This window comes from Nerophis ophidion, linkage group LG02, assembly GCF_033978795.1.
Source record: "Nerophis ophidion isolate RoL-2023_Sa linkage group LG02, RoL_Noph_v1.0, whole genome shotgun sequence".
NCBI classification, from domain to species: domain Eukaryota; kingdom Metazoa; phylum Chordata; class Actinopteri; order Syngnathiformes; family Syngnathidae; genus Nerophis; species Nerophis ophidion.
The window spans coordinates 38,645,043-38,665,002 of NC_084612.1; the positions used below are offsets into that span (position 1 = coordinate 38,645,043).

At 40.3% G+C, this 19,960-nt stretch overlaps 1 protein-coding gene across 1 annotated transcript in view; it reads left to right on the plus strand.

The window, feature by feature from the left end:
* lmo1 (LIM domain only 1) overlaps positions 1-19,960 on the plus strand; it is an 88,946-nt gene that overhangs the window by 33,169 nt on the left and 35,817 nt on the right. Inside the window, exon 2 of the mRNA XM_061883405.1 lies at positions 3,284-3,497. Within this exon, the coding sequence (XP_061739389.1) occupies positions 3,284-3,497 (214 nt within the window). The remainder of the gene's footprint in view (positions 1-3,283; positions 3,498-19,960) is intronic.

Below are 19,960 nucleotides of genomic sequence, written 5' to 3' on the forward strand. Positions count from 1 at the left end.
TATCGGACATCCCTAATATCTATACTTGTTGTAGTGGGACATGTACCTTTAAAAACATGCATACAATCCAGAAGATGTCCCAGAAAGAGTCGTCACAGTCTATACCTACAGGTACACCACACAATATCTTATTTAGCAGTTACTTTATTAATATTCGATTCACAATTGATGTCTTTTTCTAATTGTGTCACATTGCTTGCATTAAAGCAAATAAAAGTAAATATTGGAATAGTATTATATTACTGTTATCATATAATTATTTGCAATGAAGGCAGAGGAAATGAATCACAACTACAGTTTCAGAACATGAGTTTACTAATTTATATAGGTTTTGAAAATACTTAGTTTTTAAATGATCATTCAAACTGGTATAAACGTGATTGTGTAATTTCTTTGTGCTCTGCTGTTGTCCAAGTTCTCCTTGATTACTCTAATAATAATAATAATTATGGATTAGATTTATATTGCGCTTTCCTGTTACTAGATACTCAAAGCGCTCACAAAGAAGTGGGAACCCATCATTCATTCACACCTGGTGGTGGTAAGCTACATCTGTAGCCACAGCTGCCCTGGGGTAGACCCACGGAAGCGTGGTTGCCAGTTTGCGCCTACGGCCCCTCCGACCACCACCTATCATTCATTCATCATTCATTCACCAGTGTGAGCGGCACCGGGGGCAAGGGTGAAGTGTCCTGCCCAAGGACACAACGGCAGTGGTTTGGATGTCAATAGGTGGGAAGCGAACCTGCAACCCTCAGGTTTCTGGCACGGCCGCTCTACCCACTACGCCATGGAAAAAAAACAAGAATGTTAAACACAAGATCACAGATAGAAGTCATTGAATAGATAGAATCATTGTCGTTGCTATCGTGTCGTTGTATTGCAGCGTAGCGGTAAGCTACATTCGTTTGTTTGTAAGTTACTGTCTTTTGTTCCCTGTTTCTGTTTTGTTTTCACTCTACAAGTAACGACTTCTGTTTTCCTGTTTGCTACCCGCTAGCTTCCACGCTAGGCCCTTTTTTGTTTCTTGCTAGCTTCTATGCTAAAGACCCTTAGTTTGTTATCCGCCTCGTGCGCGCTTTGTGTTAGTACCCTTTTGTTTGATTTTGTCTTAGTATCTTTATTAAATCATGTTTTCTCACTCCATGCCTGCCTCCATTTCTGCATCTTGGGGTTCGTCAACAAATAACAATGTCAGGCTTTACATTCAAATGTTAAAAAGCTGTGATGAAGTGGCGACATGTCCAGAGTGTACCCCGCCTTCTGCCCGAATGCAGCTGAGATAGGCTATAGCACCCCCCGCAACCCCAAAAGGGACAAGCGGTAGAAAATGGATGGATGGATGTTGAAAAAAGTTGTTGCACAAAGCAGAAAGCTGTCTGCAATGGCCGGATATATGTCTCTCCCTCGGGGTAAAGAAAGGGTCACAGCACGGAGGTCGCTCAACATTACGATAGTCGAGGTCTCGTATTTTGACACAAATGTGTATCACTTGACGTGTCTGCTTTTAGCTGATTTCAATGAATAAATACAACTATACTTACATTTTAAGGTGGCTCTTTTTGCCCCGCATGGCGTCTCTGTGTTGAAAATAATTTTCAGAGTTGAACGCACAAAAAATTTCGCGATATAACAGGACGCAAAATTTACACGGTTGCAACCTTTCTGCTAGTGGGAGAAAAGGACACATTTGTCGGCCGAATTCGAAGGACACCTGGAACTTTTTTGAATCGACGCAGCCTCCGTGCACCGCGATGACATCCGCACTACGCAAATGCGCACTGCGAAGGATGCAGCCGCCTGAATTGAGACACAACAATGGAGTAATTAGCTGCTAGCCGCATGTCAGCCGAGTGACTATAAAAACACAGTGTCAGCCAGAGGGGATCGCCGTTTCTGGTTGGTATTAAAAGCATTAATCAGCAATGGCGATTGCGTACTTTTTTACGAAAATCGTTTGATACTGATTGGTGGCCAATCGATCGGCACATCCCTAATCTTCCGTTCTCCTCTTCGTGTGAACACAGTCCTGTCTGTGTTTAGGAACGCCACGGACAAGAGCAACGTGCTGCCGAAACTGTTGTCCAAAGGACAGCGTTAAACAAAGCAAAGATGAGTCGACCATTGCGATTCTGTAATGTCCACGTTCAAACAGAGCAGCTCCATAATAGTCCGACACCAGACACATGGTGTCCTACACTTATCTGTGAAGCATAAAAACGGTGACATTTCACACAGAACTTGATGTGACATGTCTCGACCTTTATAGGTGGATGCGCGCACATACCAAATGCGCCCCCCTTCTGGGATGCAGAGTGTCCGGTTTTTGGGGGGGGGGCCTGTGGAGGCGGGTGGAGAATGTGTTGTGAAAGAGAGTGGCAAGTGGCGTCCACTGTGTGTTCTTTTAGACGGATCAATAGCTCAGTGTGAGAGAGTGTCTTAAGAGCTGTTGTGTGGTGCTCTCAGCTGTGGCAGACCTGTTAGTGCTGCAGAGGGGAGCTGCGCGCCCCTGCCTCGGTACCAGCAGTGGCCTGAGGGGGGCTTTTAGTATGAACACAAATGTCAACCACACATAGACTATTAGTGTTTAGTGCAGTTATTAAATGGACTTTATTTGTCCTTTAGGAGGCTAAAAGGCTCACTTAAAGGGGACCTGCGTGACACCAGGGCAATTTGCGAGTTTGCTAACTTTGGAGCCGCTCATTGCAAACACATGAGCGCGGATGAGTGTTAAGGCTGCAGTGCTGCGAGTGTGTGTTTGTGGTCTGTGTGTCTGTATGAAGTGTGTGAGTGTATGCTAAAAGGCACTTAGGCCATAACATATCTCGCTGGGGTCTGGTAGCAGCGTGTTTTGCGGTCAGAGGCTTTTTAAAAGGTTAATGTTAATCTATACCAAACAAAGCCCAAGAGGAGCTTTTACAGCTCTGGACAGTTGAGTGAAATGAGCTTGATGAAATGGTAACTAATGCACTACCCGGCCTGCTGTAAGTACCACGATAAGCAAAATAGATCCCAGATTGGATGTATAATGCATTTTGCTTTTTCATGTAACTTTGGTGCTAGGACATGTTCTCAAGCAATGTGACCTGTGTGTTTATCTACATGGAAGAGTGTTTTCTTTACAGCATATGAAACAGGGCGGCACGGCGTGCTGCGGCTGCAGGCGAGGCCATGCTTAGGCGCCTGCAGAAGCAGCCAGCTTATCAAAAAGAGAACATGAAAAGTCACTCGGGTTCCCGCGGCCGTAAATCACGCGTGGCTGTTTGTCTCCTTATCACTCCAGGTGTGCCGATGCTCTCCGTCCAGCCCAAAGGGAAACAGAAGGGGTGTGCTGGCTGCAATCGCAAGATTAAAGACCGCTACCTGCTCAAGGCCCTGGACAAATACTGGCATGAGGACTGTCTCAAATGTGCCTGCTGTGACTGCCGTCTTGGGGAGGTGGGCTCCACCCTTTACACGAAAGCCAACCTCATCCTTTGTCGCAGGGACTACCTGAGGCAAGAAAAACAGACACACACACATCACAAACACAAAAGACACATGCAACACGAACACAACACTTTTATTTGACTTTTGTACTTAGTTTTCTCTTACAGGGGTGTGTATTTAACCACTTGCTCCGTACATAGTCACATTTCAAAGGAAATAACTAACATTTGAAAATATTTTGATTGTAACAAAATTGATATGGAAATGATAAAAAAAGGTTATTGATGAGATTTCAGAACCTTTAACATACATCAGCAACCTATGATTTCAAACAGCCAAATTCCCGGATAAAATTAAAATAGCAAAAGACGTAAAAATGTATAAGACTGGAGTTGAACACAAGATTACGACTACAGACCTGTTTCCCTACTTCCACAATTTTCTAAAATTATTGAAAACCAGTTGAACAGATTGGAAAAATTCATAAATAAAAATAAAACAGTCACAGGCAAAATAACGAAATAACGAAAGAGATTACAAATGCAATAGATAGCCAAAAATGTGCTGCTGCAGTGTTTATGGACTTAACAAAAGCATTTGACACAATCAATCTTTATATCCTAATGAACAAATTGGAATGGTATGGCGTCAGAGCGTTAGTCTTGAACTGGGTAAGAATCTACTTAACCAACAACTTGTGGCGTACCTCAGAGATCAATAGTGGGACCAAAACTGTTCAATCTTTATAAAAACAACATTTGTTAAGTTACAATGGACTTAAAGTTAGTATTATTTGCAGATGACACAGCTGTGTTTTTTTCAGGAGATACAAATATCCATCCATCCATCCATTTTCTACCGCTTATTCCCTTTCGGGGTCGCGGGGGGCGCTGGCGCCTATCTCAGCTACAATCGGGCGGAAGGCAGGGTACACCCTGGACAAGTCGCCACCTCATCGCAGGGCTGAGATACAAATAATACAAATACAAATATAAACAGAATAAATGCACAAATCAAAAATATGGTTTGACAAAAACAGACCATATTTAAATCTCAGTAAAACTAACATAATGTGATTTGGTTACAGTAGAACGGAAAGTCAAACACAATTACAAATATACGGAGTAGAGTTTGAAAGGGTAAAATAAATCAAATTTTTGGTTGCAATAATAGATGATAACATGAACTGGAAGCCTAATGTAGAAAATGTACAACATAAAGTAGCGAGGAACACGTCAATAACGAATGAAACAAAATATGTTCCACACCAAAAATATTCCCATATCTGAGTTATTGTACAGAAATATGGGGAAACAACTATAAATTTGCGCTTAATTAACTAACGGTGTTACAAAAAAGAATTAAAATTACCATTAGAATAATACATAATGTTGGATATAGAGAACATACAAACTTTATTTATTGAATCACAAATATTAAAAAATTCAACGACTTGGTGCATTTGCAAATAGCTAAAATTATGTACAGAGCAAACTATTACCTGCTACACATGAATGTTCAACAATTCTTCTCAACAAAAGAGGAGAAATATAACTTTATAGGAAAATCTAATTTGAAACATTTATATGCTCATACAACACTTAATTAAGACCTTTAGCATAGCAGTTTGTGGAATTAAATTGTGGAATGGATTCAGCAAAGAAATCAAACAAAGCAGCAATATGATTCAGTTTAAGAAACGATTTAAAGTACAAGTGTTCACAAAGTATAAATCAGAACATTTTTGATGAGCATCTTGAATTTAGAAAAAAAGGAGATGATGACTATTTATGTATTTAATATTTGTTTACTTACTTATGGTATATGAATGTGTTTATTATGTATGTATTAGTTAAATATTCACTGTTTTCTTACAAATAAGAGAACATGGAAATGGGATAAAACTGCTAAGATATGAAAAGGGGTCTGATTTAATACCCCTACTCCTTTACGGACATGCTGTAATGAAACAAGTGGAAATATGTGATGCATTGCATTGTATCGTATACATGTTCGAAATGAACTGAAACTGAACTGAACTGAAATGTTGTACACTTATCCCTTTGTTAAGAGCAGCATTCAGATATGCTGAATAAATGCACTCAGAAAGAAGTGGCTTACTTGCTACAGTTTTAATACTTTTCAACAGCTTTCAAGTCAGTGTCCCATTCCTTTATTGTCTTTTTGGAAACAGACAAGGCACATTGATCAACAATTTTTAAAACAATTAATCTTGGGCCTTTTTTGAAAAAAATCAATGACAGATTAAGTTTGATGGTAAGCAAAAGTTGCAACATGGCACCTATTTCTCATGCATTAGTCCAATGGTTCTTATTTATAGGGCCCATAGTTGGGCCGCAGGCGCCCCTCTGTGCCTAAGCTGTATGAGCACTACTTAGTTGTAATACACTTTTCTACCACTAGTAGCAGTAATGATATTATCATCCATCCATTTTCTACCGCTTGTCCCTTTTGGGGTTGCGGGGAGTCACTGGAGCCTATCTCTGCTGCATTCGGGCGGAAGGCGGTGTACACCCTCGACAAGTCGCCACTTCATCACAGGGCCAACGCAGATAGACAGACAACATTCACACACTAGGGCCAATTTGGTGTTGCCAATCAACTTATCCCCAGGTGCATGTCTTTGGAGGTGCGAGGTAGCCGGAGAACCCGGAGGGAACCCACGCAGTCCCGGGGAGAACATGCAAACTCCACACAAAAATGTCCCGAGCCCGGGATTGAACAGAGAACTACTCAGGACCTTCGTATTGTGAGGCAGATGCACTAACTCCTCTTCCACTGTGGTGCCCAGGATATTATCAGGCATACATAAAAAGTCTGAAGTTTAAGCCATAGTGTAAGTTCTGAAGCACAAATATTATGAGTAAAGTGGTGAAGCAGGATTTGGGCCGTGTACTGTGGAGGATGTTGTTTTCTCGTCCACTTCGTGGGCTGTTTACACAACTTTATTTTTAATTGAAACATACAATCTGTTTGGATCTGAATCAACTCAAAATTAACAATCATTGAAAAATTTTGAAGTTATAGTTGCATTGTGGACAATCAAATACAACCAAAACAACAATGGAGGACCACAGTTAGTGCTTAAAGTGCACTCTTATTACACCACCATATTTTCTTGTAAGGTGTTCCTATTTTGCAAATATATGAACCTTACTACTGGGATTGATTTATTGTCTATATTTAATATCAATGCTATTGTTACCATTGAAGTGACATTATGTAAAATTTTAGAGTCACAGTCAGAAGTATGGATACACCTTACTACTTAAAACATGAGACAGCTGGTTCAAACTTTTGACCCATTCTGTACACTAGGGTTATTTAACTAACGGTTTGAGATCCAAATCCAGAAATGTTTTGCTGTTACACCGGCGCATGCTGGCAGGCGACGTGCAAGTAAAATGTCCTTGAATAGGTACAAAAACAGATCGCATCAGCGTTGATCACGGCTGAGAAAAAAACTTGGAAAGATAAGTCAAAACACAAAATGGCACATCAGGATCAGACAAAAATTAACTCTCCTTTTTTGCAATCAGAGACGGGAGAGAACAGCAACCAGAAGCAGCGGCAAATACTTTCAAAAATTAACCCTAAACAGGAAGTGCAACAAAAATAAGAAGATATGAAGAAAAACGAAACTCAGTAAAGACAACACAAAAGTCCATAACAATCATGATGTATTATGACATTTGCAGCAAATTAAATATAATAACACTAGAACGCTTCTTTCTTGTAGAGGAACATGGACCATTGTAAACACATTGGCATTTTAACCAGCTAAAGGCTAGGATACACTACAGTAATCAGTTGTGTTTTGCATAACAGGGCAGGACAGGTACAATACAATTATGTTTGTGAAGCCCATTTAAAACAAGAATGTAAACAACATTGTCTGAACAGGCAAGCAAATAACCAAGTTGTGTTGCTCCATGCTGACACTTTTGGTTATGAAGTTTAATGTACTTTTAGGCCACGTTGGAAAGGTGTAAACATACCAAAATAATCAACAGAAAACTAAATCTAATGATAAATGAAAATAAACTTGATGAAAATGTGGGCATTGATTAATTGCCATGTCCATGTGTGTTTGTTTTCTTCGCCTAACGCTTCCAATCAGGACACAAAAGGTTTCACTCTGTGCATCGCTTTCAGAACCTGAGCGTATTTATTTGATCCTGCGATGAGGTGGCGACTTGTCCAGGGTGTACCCCGCCTTCCGCCCGATTGTAGCTGAGATAGGCGCCAGCGCCCCCCGCGACCCCGAAAGGGAATAAGCGGTAGAAAATGGATGGATGGATGGATGGAATTTAAATGAATTGATTCAATCCTCATGTCATCCGTCCACAATCTTTGTCTTGGTGGGCAAAGGCTGGACCTCTAGCTTACACACATATTCCAGGTGTGGGAAATTTCATTTTAAAATCAATGAGCAAGATAAGCTGATCAACACGGACAAAAAAGCAAGTATGTCAAATGTGTTGAAAAATGATCGCAAAAAAAACAAAAAAAAAAACTCAGTTTTTCTACCTGGAGCAAAACTGCACTTCCAGATGTTCAATATTTGTGCTTATATCAGTTCAATATAAGTGAAATTTTTTTGGCCAACAGAGATTTGAAGTCAATTTGTGTTTACTTAACTTTCGGATAATTTGATTTAAAGTTCTCGACCTCCCAATTACAATGGTAAAAAATAGTAATGAAAAATAAAAGATTATTGCATCTCAAAGGGTTTTATATATATATATATATATATATATATATATATATATATATATATATATATATATATATATATATATATATATATATATAGTATGTTATTATTATTATCTTATTATACATTTTAATTACATTGGTGTTTAAGTTGATTTGAAAATAATTTTTACTATAATATTATTTTTTGTCAATAATTTGTGTGACAATATAACGTCCAGCAAAATGTGTTATCAGCCCAGGTTTACATATGATTGACGCTGGCAAAACTTGGGTTGAATTTTAACTATTTAATTCAGTTTCTTATTAATTTCTTGTACTCCAAACTTTATACCAGCGTAGCTCTCTAAAGAATAGTACCAGTACCAGTGCTCGATAGGCTGGTCCAACAATTTAAGGCCCCGTTTACACTGCACACCAAATCTGATTTTATTGCCCTCAAGTGACACGGATCAGATATTTTTTGCCAGTTTAAAAACTCTATGTGCATCAGATTCAGGCCACACCGGCAGGTCGTCCAAATCTAATTTGAATCTGTTCTTTTCAAATATGACTGCGATCTGAACGGAAATGCGACCTAATTGCGTAATTTGTGTTGGAAAAGACGCACCGTGCCAGTAGAAGTGGATACATTATCATAACATCCGGTTTCGGTGAGCAAAGTATTTTTTCGGAGGCCAAATTTTTTGGTACAAAATTTGTACATCACTAGTCAATAGTGCGCAAATAATAGACTGTATGTAATATATTAAGATATACATGTTTATATACTTTGATTTAGAAGAAACAGCGATTGTGAAAGGACGAGAAATGACATGGCATATTTGCTTACAAGTTATGTACATTGCAGAGGTTTTTACGTAGGTGAGTTAAAAAATAAAGCTAACATAGATCTACTAGATCCACACTGATGCCCATGTCCGCTCTATATTTAACAGCCATGAAAAGAAGTGAAGTGAATTATATTTATATAGGGCTTTTCTCTGGTGACTCAAAGCGCTTTACATAGTGAAACCCAATATCTACGTTACATTTTTTAACCAGTGTGGGTGGCACTGGGAGCAGGTGGGTAAAGTGTCTTGCCCAAGGACACGACGGCCGTGACTAGAATGGCAGAAGCGGGGATCAAACCTGGAACCCTCAAGTTGCTGGCACGGCCATTCTACCAACGGAGCTATACTGCCCCAAATATTAGAACCTTCCCAAATATATATATATATATATTGTTTGTATATATTTATACATTATATTCATTCATTATATTACTTTTATTGATTTATTTATTTTATGTTTTTCTATGTAAAAAAAAAAACATGCTCATTTTACTTTATTGAACTGCGCATACAAGTGAGGTCGAGGCCACATTAGGGCCTGTGCGTGTTTTTATACTAGAATCTGATAAAGATCACATTTTAAATCAAACAGTCAGCTGAAAAAACTCAGATTTAGAAAAAAATCGGAATAGTGAGTGTGATTGTTGTCTATCTGTGTTGGCCCTGCGATGAGTTGGCGACTTATCCAGGGTGTACACCTCCTTCCGCCCGATTGTAGCTGAGATAGGCTGCAGTGCCCCCCAGGACCCCGAAGGAAATAAGCGGTAGAATATGGATGGATGGATGGATGGGTCTTCATTGGACTGCAGTGTAAACATAGTCAAATAGACCATGACAGTCACCGTGAAATAAATACACATTGCTCCTGCATATGTGCCCCGTTTTGTCGTCCATATACCCCGTTTGCTTAAGATGACATGAATGCACAAGCAAGATGATTACGCGATATAATGTTTTCATTGTTCTTTTCTGTTGTTGTCGTTTCTGTTTACATGAACACATGAGACGTCTGTCATGTCAAGAGTTGTGGGGGAGCTGTGAGAAATGTCGTGACAGCCTTGTTGCTTCACCAGTGTCTTTGTCTCCCTCAAAGCTCACACACACACACACACACACACACACACACCCACACACACACACACACACACACACACACACACACACACACACACACACACACACACACACACACACACACACACACCTTCAGAGCCCCTACCATCTGCTAGTTAAATTAAACATGACCATTTCCTGAGCGTTAAGTCACATTCCCAATGAGATCGGACCACTTATCCGAGAGGGAATCCCCCAGAGGCTGACTTAGAGATGCCGGTGCCCTTACTCCCCCCTCCATGGCTCTGTCCTCCCCCATTTACCAATTCTCCTTCTGCTCACAATACCTCATTGATATCTACAGCCTACCTTCCAGCTTTTAATTGGTTCATTATTCTGATTTAGAGCAACATGTTCCACAAACTCTCATCATTTCACTAAGATGAAAAGTTTAGAGCACTTTCATCAACTTACTTCCCACCTACCTCGCTCGCTCAGGGATTCTTGTGACATTTCGCTTACATCTCATCTTTTCCTGTGACCCAGAAGCAGCCCACTCTCAGTGGCGTTACATTGACATAGACTATTACCATCCATCAGTTTCTAGCATCAGTTAATGCTTTTAGAATGCAATGAGAGCTCCACTAAAGACCCCTTTTTGCCCCCAGCAGGGGCAGATGGAGCATATGAAGTTGTAATAAATGGGCAAATGACCAAGTGAAGGCAAACGTGATGAAGCGCATAGTTTCACTTGTGAAAATATATCTGCTGAAAGGATAGCACTTCTGACCCGTAAGCCATGAGAGGAAAAAGGAAAAGCTTTCACATATATTAGAAGAGTAAAGTTAGGAGTTGAGTGATTGGAGGAAAAATTTAACACAACATATGAAATCAAGCGTACTTCACAGTAAATTAGGGATTATGAAACAAATAGGTTTTCATAACGCTCTATTGGCCAGGATTGCCTGCTCTTCAATCAATCAATCAATCAATCAATGTTTATTTATATAGCCCTAAATCACAAATGTCTCAAAGGACTGTACAAACCACTACGACTACGACATCCTCGGAAGAACCCACAGAAGGGCAAGTAAAACTCACACCCAGTGGGACGCCAGTGACAATGATGACTATGAGAACCTTGGAGAGGACCTCAAATGTGGGCAAGCCCCCCCCCCCCCCCCCCCCCCCCCCCCCCCCAGGGGACCGAAAGCAATGGATGTCGAGCGGGTCTAACATGATACTGTGACAGTTCAATCCTTAGTGGCCCCAACACAGCCGCGAGAGTTCAGTTCAAAGCGGATCAAAGACAGCAGCGAGAGTCCCGTCCACAGGAAACCATCTCAAGCGCAGTCGGATCAGCATCGTAGAGATGACCTCAACCGATACACAGGCGAGTGGTCCATCCTGGGTCCCGACGAGCGGTCCATCCTGGGTCCCGACTCTGGACAGCCAGTACTTCATCCATGGTCATTGGCCTGGACCCCCTCCACAAGGGAGGGGGGGAGAGAGGAGAAAAAGAAAAGAAGCGGCAGATCAACTAGTCTAAAAAGGAGATCTATTTAAAGGCTAGAGTATACAAATGAGTTTTAAGGTGAGATATAAATCCTTCTACTGAGGTAGCATCTCGAACTGTTACCGGGAGGGCATTCCAGAGTACTGGAGCCCGAACGGAAACCGCTCTATAGCCCGCAGACTTTTTTTTTGGGCTTTAGGAATCACTAATAAGCTAGAGTCTTTTGAACGAAGATTTCTTGCCGGGACATATGGTACAATACAATCGGCAAGATAGGATGAAGCTAGACCGTGTAGTATTTTATACATAAGTAGTAAAACCTTAAAGTCACATCTTAAGTGCAAAGGAAGCCAGTGCAGGTGAGCCAGTACAGGCGTAATATGATCAAACTTTCTTGTTCTTGTCAAAAGTCTAGCAGCCACATTTTGTACCAACTGTAATCGTTTAATGATAGACATGGGGAGACCCGAAAAGAATACGTTACAGTAATCGAGACGAGGCCTGAGATGCTTGACTAAATGCTATAAAAAAACAACAACATTAAAACAAAATCCTGCTTTGTGTAGACACTCAGACCCCGTTTACACTAAGCTGGATATGGTTATCCCGGGTAAATTCCACCTAAACTTGTCCGTGTCCACACAGAACAATGTCACTGTTTCAGACCCCCTCCCCCTCTGTCCGCCGGCACAACGCGACCTAATACGCATGCGCGGAAAATTTGCATGTCATAGTCATCTCCAGTGTTGCCTTGTGTCCAAGTTCTTACATTTAACTTATCTGAACAATATGCAGTGTTGTGGTATTTCAATTGGAATCTCGTGTGCTGTGGGGCCCTGTTGTAGTGAATCACACCTGAGACATCATAAATTAATCAAATCTTTATTAGACCCGTAAACAATGTGATAAAGAACATTTTGCATCATTTAATCAAGGCATCTAGATATCTGGTCAGGACACTCCTCATTCTTTTGCCTTCACCTTCATTGTCCATTTGTTTTTGGTGACTTTTTATACTCTGGACCTAGAGTAACTGATACAGTTTACTTTGCCAGTCCAAATGCATTCGCCATTTTCCGTAGTTTTCCCTCGACGACCGGGTAGTACAAAGCACACGCTACCTTTTTTTATCAGATCCACGGGAGCCCGCACTCATGTTTGACTCTCCTTTGACAAATGGACAAAGTTTTTAGCTATGTAGAATCAGAGCTGACCTGGACATTGGAAAGTTTTCTTACCGTCTGAGAACCGTTGTATCCCAAATAGCTGCAATCGCTTTCTTGTGGAAATCATGTTTGATTTCCACAAGTCTGTGTAGGAGAAGGAGAAACACGGGCATGTCTGGATGACTCGCCTTCATATTTCCAGTGGTTAGCGCCGAGTTGCGAAACCGCTTTATTATGACGCTGGCTGTGGCACGTTTTTGCTGATGTCACTTCCCGTGTGGGCGCGGTCTTTCTGGCGTCACTTCCTCTCCGAACTCAGTTTGTAAACAATCAATGAGTCCATACAAAGCTAAGTACTGGAGATTGAAGAAATCCATGGCGCACTTAGCCGTGTAAACGCTGCCTTATTGTGGCTGAAACGGGGCTTAGGCTAAATAATTATTCGTTTAAGGGGTTAAACGACTTAGTGTAGACATGGCCTCAGATGGATGTGTGAAAGAAAGCGATGCAGGCTTCTCCCCCTCCATCGCTTTGCTTCTGCTTCTTGTGTGACGTAAGACGAAGGTGTCCCTCACTTGCGGTGATGACGCTAAATCTGTGCACTGAATTAGCCTCCTGCACTACATTAAAAACAAGTGTGTGGATCAAACCCACTCTGGTTATTTTCCGGGCTTTGGAATCCTGCCATGCTCCGATTAATTATTATAGGAGCCCCATCTGTGATTGTCCTTCAGTGGCGTTTGCAGCTTATTGAACGCACTCACGCATTCAGGAACCTTCACTGCACACACACACACACACACACACACACACACACACACACACACACACACACACACCTGTCCCATTCACCTCATTTTGCTCTACAAAAACGTTCAGATGTATAAACCTTTTTTTTATTCTCGGCTACACTGTTATCATAAAGGGTAATAACATATTAATTAGGTGTCTCATTCATGTCAAGGGCTACGAATCATGTGACTCCAACAAAGGCTTGACAATCTGGTCGTGATGTGATCATCTCCATTGAATTCATTTAATCTCTTTTTTCATTTATGAGAGAGGACACAATAGTCATCCACTTATCAAAATGGCAGCATAATTAACTGTAAGAGGAAAATGTTTTTAAGATAATGAACATTTTAATTTATCTGCAAACTGATGATCACGTTGGCTCCATCTAGATATGACTGACTTGCCTTCCCAAATCAGTCATTTCGTCATAGTTTAACTTGAAGAAGTACTATAAATCTCCAGTGGAAGTTAAATCTAATTATCTTTCAGTAAACATAATTGTCTCATAGAATACTCATCATTACACAACTTTCAGTTAGGATGTACGAATGTAAGCACATTTGCAAAATAAATACATAAATACAAAGTCAAATGGTAAGCAGCGTTTCCCAAATAGTGGGTCAGGACGAGGGAGAGGTATTGTTCACATTTTTAACGACACAACTATACAAGCAGTAGTTGAAAAACGATCCTGTTTCTAGATGGTGCCTGAATTGGTATCTAAAACATGAAAACATGCAAATAGTTGTAAAAAAAAAGTATACTTTTTTAATGGAATTTTGTGACATTTAAAGGGACCATATTATGCAAAATAAACTTTTCTTTTACCTATTGGAACTTGCTGTTGTGAATTTGGGATCTGCTTAAGTCCCGAACGTTTAAAATCAAACCGTTGAGGCATTGCGGCGATATTTATAAAATAATCTTGCCTTCCTACATACTTCTCCAAACAAGCCGATTGGAATTTGCTCTGTCTTGTGACGTTTTTCCATACCGTTGACGTCAGCGGATTATCAATATATGGTATAAATGTACTCAAAGTTCTTTGCGCAAGTCCGCCATTGTAGTCTGCGATGTAGTCATTAAGCGCCTTATTTTTTGCTATCCTCTTGCTCTGGTGTACACTGGCTCGTACGTGCACATGCATCACCCCGCTGTTGCCATTTCTAATGCAAAGTAGCGTATAGTTCTAACTTATATCTGACAGTAGACTCCATATGGAAGCCCTAAAAACTGCAACATGGCTGGATGGAGAGAAGACAAAGTAGAGACACGTAAATAAGACCACCTACAAAGCGGCGTTTCCTGAAGAGACGGTCAGAAAGCGCCTGGACGATGATCCGTAAAGAAAATCTAAGCAAAATGTTGACCAAAGAACCACCTAAACATGTTATGTAGGCCACAAGGAAGTGGTTAAAAATGTTGAAAATAATCATATAATGACCTGTTTTAGTTGAACAGAGTACTATTTGAAATACTACAATTATGTAAATTAAATGATGTAATACATAAACAAATAAAGAAATGACACCCAAACTAATTATTTCAGCAATACTGTGCAATACTGTGCAATACTGTGCAATACTGTGCAATACTGTGCGGTTTTGGTGCCCATTCCTCATTGGTAACCATTGAGAGGTAGAAACAGGGGAGATTTTAACCGGCATAGCTCGGTTGATGGAGTGGCCGTGCCAGCAACTTGAGGGTTCCAGGTTCGATTCCCGCTTCCACCATCCTAGTCCCTGCTGTTGTGTCGTTGGGCAAGACACTTTACCCACCTGCTCCCAGTGCCACCCACACTGGTTTAAATGTAACTTAGATATTGGAATTTACTATGTAAAGCGCTTTGAGTCACTAGAGAAAAGCGCTATATAAATATAATTCACTTCACTTCATTTGTGTGTAAACCCTTATATTCATGTTGGAATGATTCACAAGCCTGTTGGTAGGTGGCAGCAGTGCTCAATCTAATCAACAGGCACCCTGTTCTACCCAGTAGCAGTAGTAAGTCCACAGAAACACGGGTACATAGCTACTGGAGGCAAAGAGATGGAGAGGTTTGTGACAGGAATGAAAAAGAAAAAAAGAAGTCATCATCAGAACACTAAATTGGCCTTAGTGTGTGAATGAGAGTGTGAATGTTGTCTGTCTATATGTGTTGGCCCTGCGATTAGGTGGCGACTTGTCCAGGGTGTACACCGCCTTCTGCCCGATTGTAGCTGAGATAGCCAGCGCCCCCCGCGACCCCAAAAAAAGCGGTAGAAAATTGATGAATGGAAGTCGTCATCAGAATGTATAAAGAAAGTAACTCAGGCAGTGTGTTGTACAGATGAATAGATACAGAGTATCAAGTTCTCAATAGTAGGGAGTGTTATGGTCAAATTTCTGTCTCCCAGGAGGGTCTTGAGAAAAAAAATTTGAGAAGCATTGTGCAACCAAATTGACTATTAGCAGCATCATCGTACATAATCCTCCATAATTCAACAAGAACATATCCAGTTAATAAACAAATAACAGAATAAACATTCACTAAAATACCCAACCCCTATTGTATATAATAATGTACATTTTCTAAGTCTTTCAATAGATAAGTCATTTACAATATTCGTTGTGTCGAACTATTTACATTGTTTTTGTCTGATAAAACCTACTGCAAAACAGGTGCAATTCTGAATTTTTCATATCTGACCAAGTCCTTGTTCGTATGTGGATATAAACTGGATATGTATGTGATGCAACTGCAGTCTGAAGTCTGAAAAACATCATCAAAAAGCAACAAATGTCATAATTTTCCTCCAAAGTAGAAGGTTCCTAAATAAGTACTTGACAAATGAGCAGAAAACAGGTGAAAATAATATGTTTTAGGAACTCGCATCAGTGCTCCACCATTCATGTCTCCGAGTGCTCGCCGACACGCTCTTCGCAGCAGACGTAAAAGTTAAATCTCCCACAAACTGCCACAGCCAAAATACTTGTCCTCTTCCTTCTTAAACGTCTACGCACAATAATTTGATTCAGAAAATGTCAACTTTAATAGCACAACATCCTTGAAATTGCCACAAATGTGCCAAGACCGAGAACGACTAGAGTTAAAGCCATGTTTACTATGGTAAACACTGCAGTACGTGTGACGTCATGTCTGCATGCAGGTCAGATTGTGTTCACGTTAGACGTCGCCTTTTTTTGTAATGTGACTGACTTCATAAAAAAATCGTATTTGACAAAAAAAAATAAAAATCACATTTGGACATCCGACCCTGCAGCATGAACTTAGCTTTAGAGAGGCAATCAGGCATTGTAGGAGTTGAAATTGCCTGACGTTAGCAAAACAGCACATTGGAAGAACAAACGACGGTCCTACATTCACTAAAGACTCATTGAAGTTTGACAATAACAAAGGAAGGAAAATAGAGGTTGAGAGTCTTTTCCACAACAAAATCAATACACATTAGGAACTACAGCTGATTTTTAGACAAACATTGGACGTTTCCAACAGTATGGTCCTTAATTGCATCTGGGTACTTCGTGTCTTTCCCTTTTTACTGTAGACCATGTGAGAAGAAAAGCATTATAAACCATGCATAAGGTTATTTGTCATCCATGTGTGTGAATGGGTAAATGTGGAAGTAGTGTCAAAGCGCTTTGAGTACCTTGAAGGTAGAAAAGCGCTATACAAGTACAACCCATTTATTTATTTATTTATCTTTTTCTAATCATTCAAATCCTTTGACAGGCTGTATCAAAAATGATGCCTTTGCATGTATAACATTTGTCAATTTAGTTATCGTTTGCAGCCAATATGTGAACTACAGCATATAAAATTAATTTATTATACAGTTCTTTTATTTAGTCTTATTATTGTGGGGCTGAACCTAATATCTGAGTTCATCAATCAATCAATGTTTATTTATATTGCCCTAAATCACAAGTGTCTCAAAGGGCTGCACAAGCCACAACGACATCCGCGGTACAGAGCCCACATAAGGGCAAGGAAAAACTCACCCCAGTGGGACATCAATGACAATGACCTAGAGAAAGCTTGGAGAGGACCGAATATGTGGGCAACCCCCCCTAGAGGAGACCGAAAGCAATGGAGGCCGAGCGGGTCTGACATGATATTGTGAAAGTCCAGTTCATAGTGGATCCGACATAACAGTGAGAGTCCAGTCCATAGTAGATTCAATATAATAGTTGACACCAGGCCACAGGCTGACTGAGAATATTTTCAGAAATGTGGACTTGTATTATTTTTTCATTCTATAATACACATCGCCACAGTAGTTGGGTTGGTTGCTAATGGGTCCAATTTCATATGAAATGCAAATAAGTACATTTTCATTTTAAATACAACATTTTAATTTCAGGCAGAAAGATTAAAATTGTAAGCTGTTAATTAATGTTAATGATGTTTCTAAATTCCTGGTCATTGATAACTTAAATGTATCCCATCAGGCATTTTACAATTAATTATTAAAACTGCATAGGTAAAGGATATGGAGAATTCATTGATCATCATTAACTAAGTGTGCAAAGTGACAGGAAGACAAGCTCTGATTCGCTTCAGGTCGTTTGGCACCACCTGTTGGTTTGTTTATATAAGATCTCAAGACCCGAAATATGAGACAACTCATCTTTTCCATACTGTTATGAGAGAATCACTAAACCGTCTTATATTCAGGCAAACATGTATGTTGTTTGTGAACAAAGTTTTAAAGCAGGGGACAGACCAAGTACTGAAAGTATCATTGTTCATGTAAACAAAGGACAGTCAAATTAGCAGCAACCACAGCAAAATACTAAGGGTGTAACGGTACAAAAACATTTCGGTTCAGTACTTACCTCGGTTCAGAGGTCACGGTTCGGTTCATTTTCGGTACAGTAAGAAAAAAACTAAATTTTAAATTTTTGGTTATTTATTTACCGAATTTGCTAAATCTTCCACCAAAAATATTTCTCTTAGTGGAATATTTGATGTGAAGGAATCGGAACCTTGGATATAAGCTTTTTTATTTCACTTTTGTTTATGTTTTTGTTTATTTTAATAGTATTTTTCGAATGTGCCGTGGGCCTTTAAAACATTAGCTCAAGGCTGCAAATGGCTTCCGGGGCACACTTTTGACACCCCTGCTATAGATAATAAAAAATAAAATCTGATAAATATATGGGTAAAAAGCACAGTCTGGCGACGCATGCGCGTTTATCATAACTGTCTTGCTCTCTCTGTCTCTGCCCCTTCCTCACGAATGTTGCTGCGTGCACAAATTGTCTTGTTTTTAACCCCTTCTTTACTCTGAACGTATATTGAAAATACACGCAACCCTAACTTAAAATGCCAGACATTTGAGGCATTTAAGAAACTCTACCTGGACAGCTCCCCAAAAGAGGACATGTCCGGTGAAAAAAGGACGTATGGTCAGTCTATCGTAGCCCGGTCGCTGCTATCATGCTGTGTGTTGTGCCTCGGTGTGTAATGTTTACACAATGTGCGGTACGCTACTTAATATGTCCGTGTGGAAACTCGTTCCTTTGGAGGGTCTTCCAGCTCTGGCTTTTACATGTTGTCCTAGCCCGGTCACTGTTAGCATGTGTAGTCGTTCGGTACACCTCCGAACTGAACCGAAACCCCCGTACCGAAACGGTTCAATAGTGAGGTGAAGTGAATTATATTTATATAGCGCTTTTCTCAAGTGACTCAAAGCGCTTTACATAGTGACACCCAATATTTAAGTTACATTTAAACTGGTGTGGGTGGCACTGGGAGCAGGTGGGTAAAGTGTCTTGCCCAAGGACACAACGGCAGTAACTAGGATGGCACAAGCGGGAATCGAACCTGCAACCCTCAAGTTGCTGGCACGGCCACTCTACCAACCGAGCTATGCCGCCCCACATCAATACAGATACACGTACCATTACACCCCTACAAAAAACCCAAATCTAGCTTTTTGAATAGAAAAGAGAATTTGGGCACGATGATAATGTGTTTAGAAAGATGCAAACGGGTATATAGACAAACTGATAGTTAAAAATGATAGTTAAATCTATTTTTCACAGGACTTCATCTTTCTATTAGCCACCTACCTAACAAGCTAACTACATATCTTACCAGGGAGAGTCGTAGACCGCATTCTCCAGCTGTCCAACAAGCCTCCGCTTTAAATGCTCTCACATCACAGATGTACTCCAATTAAATCCAAAGTCCCAAATGTGTGTAGGGTAAAATGTCCCCTTTCATTCAATCTTTTTGATTTAACAGCCGTTTTTCTCTTACTACTGCTGCTGGTCAGCAGTCGTGCTGACTCGTGTTCGTCTCCGTCTTGAAAAATACAACTGTTGATGTATTATCAGCAAATTAATTTGTTAGTAACAAATGTTATTGTCAATTCAGAATCATTGCACCCCTATTTTGTTCTTGCGTGAACTACAACATGAGC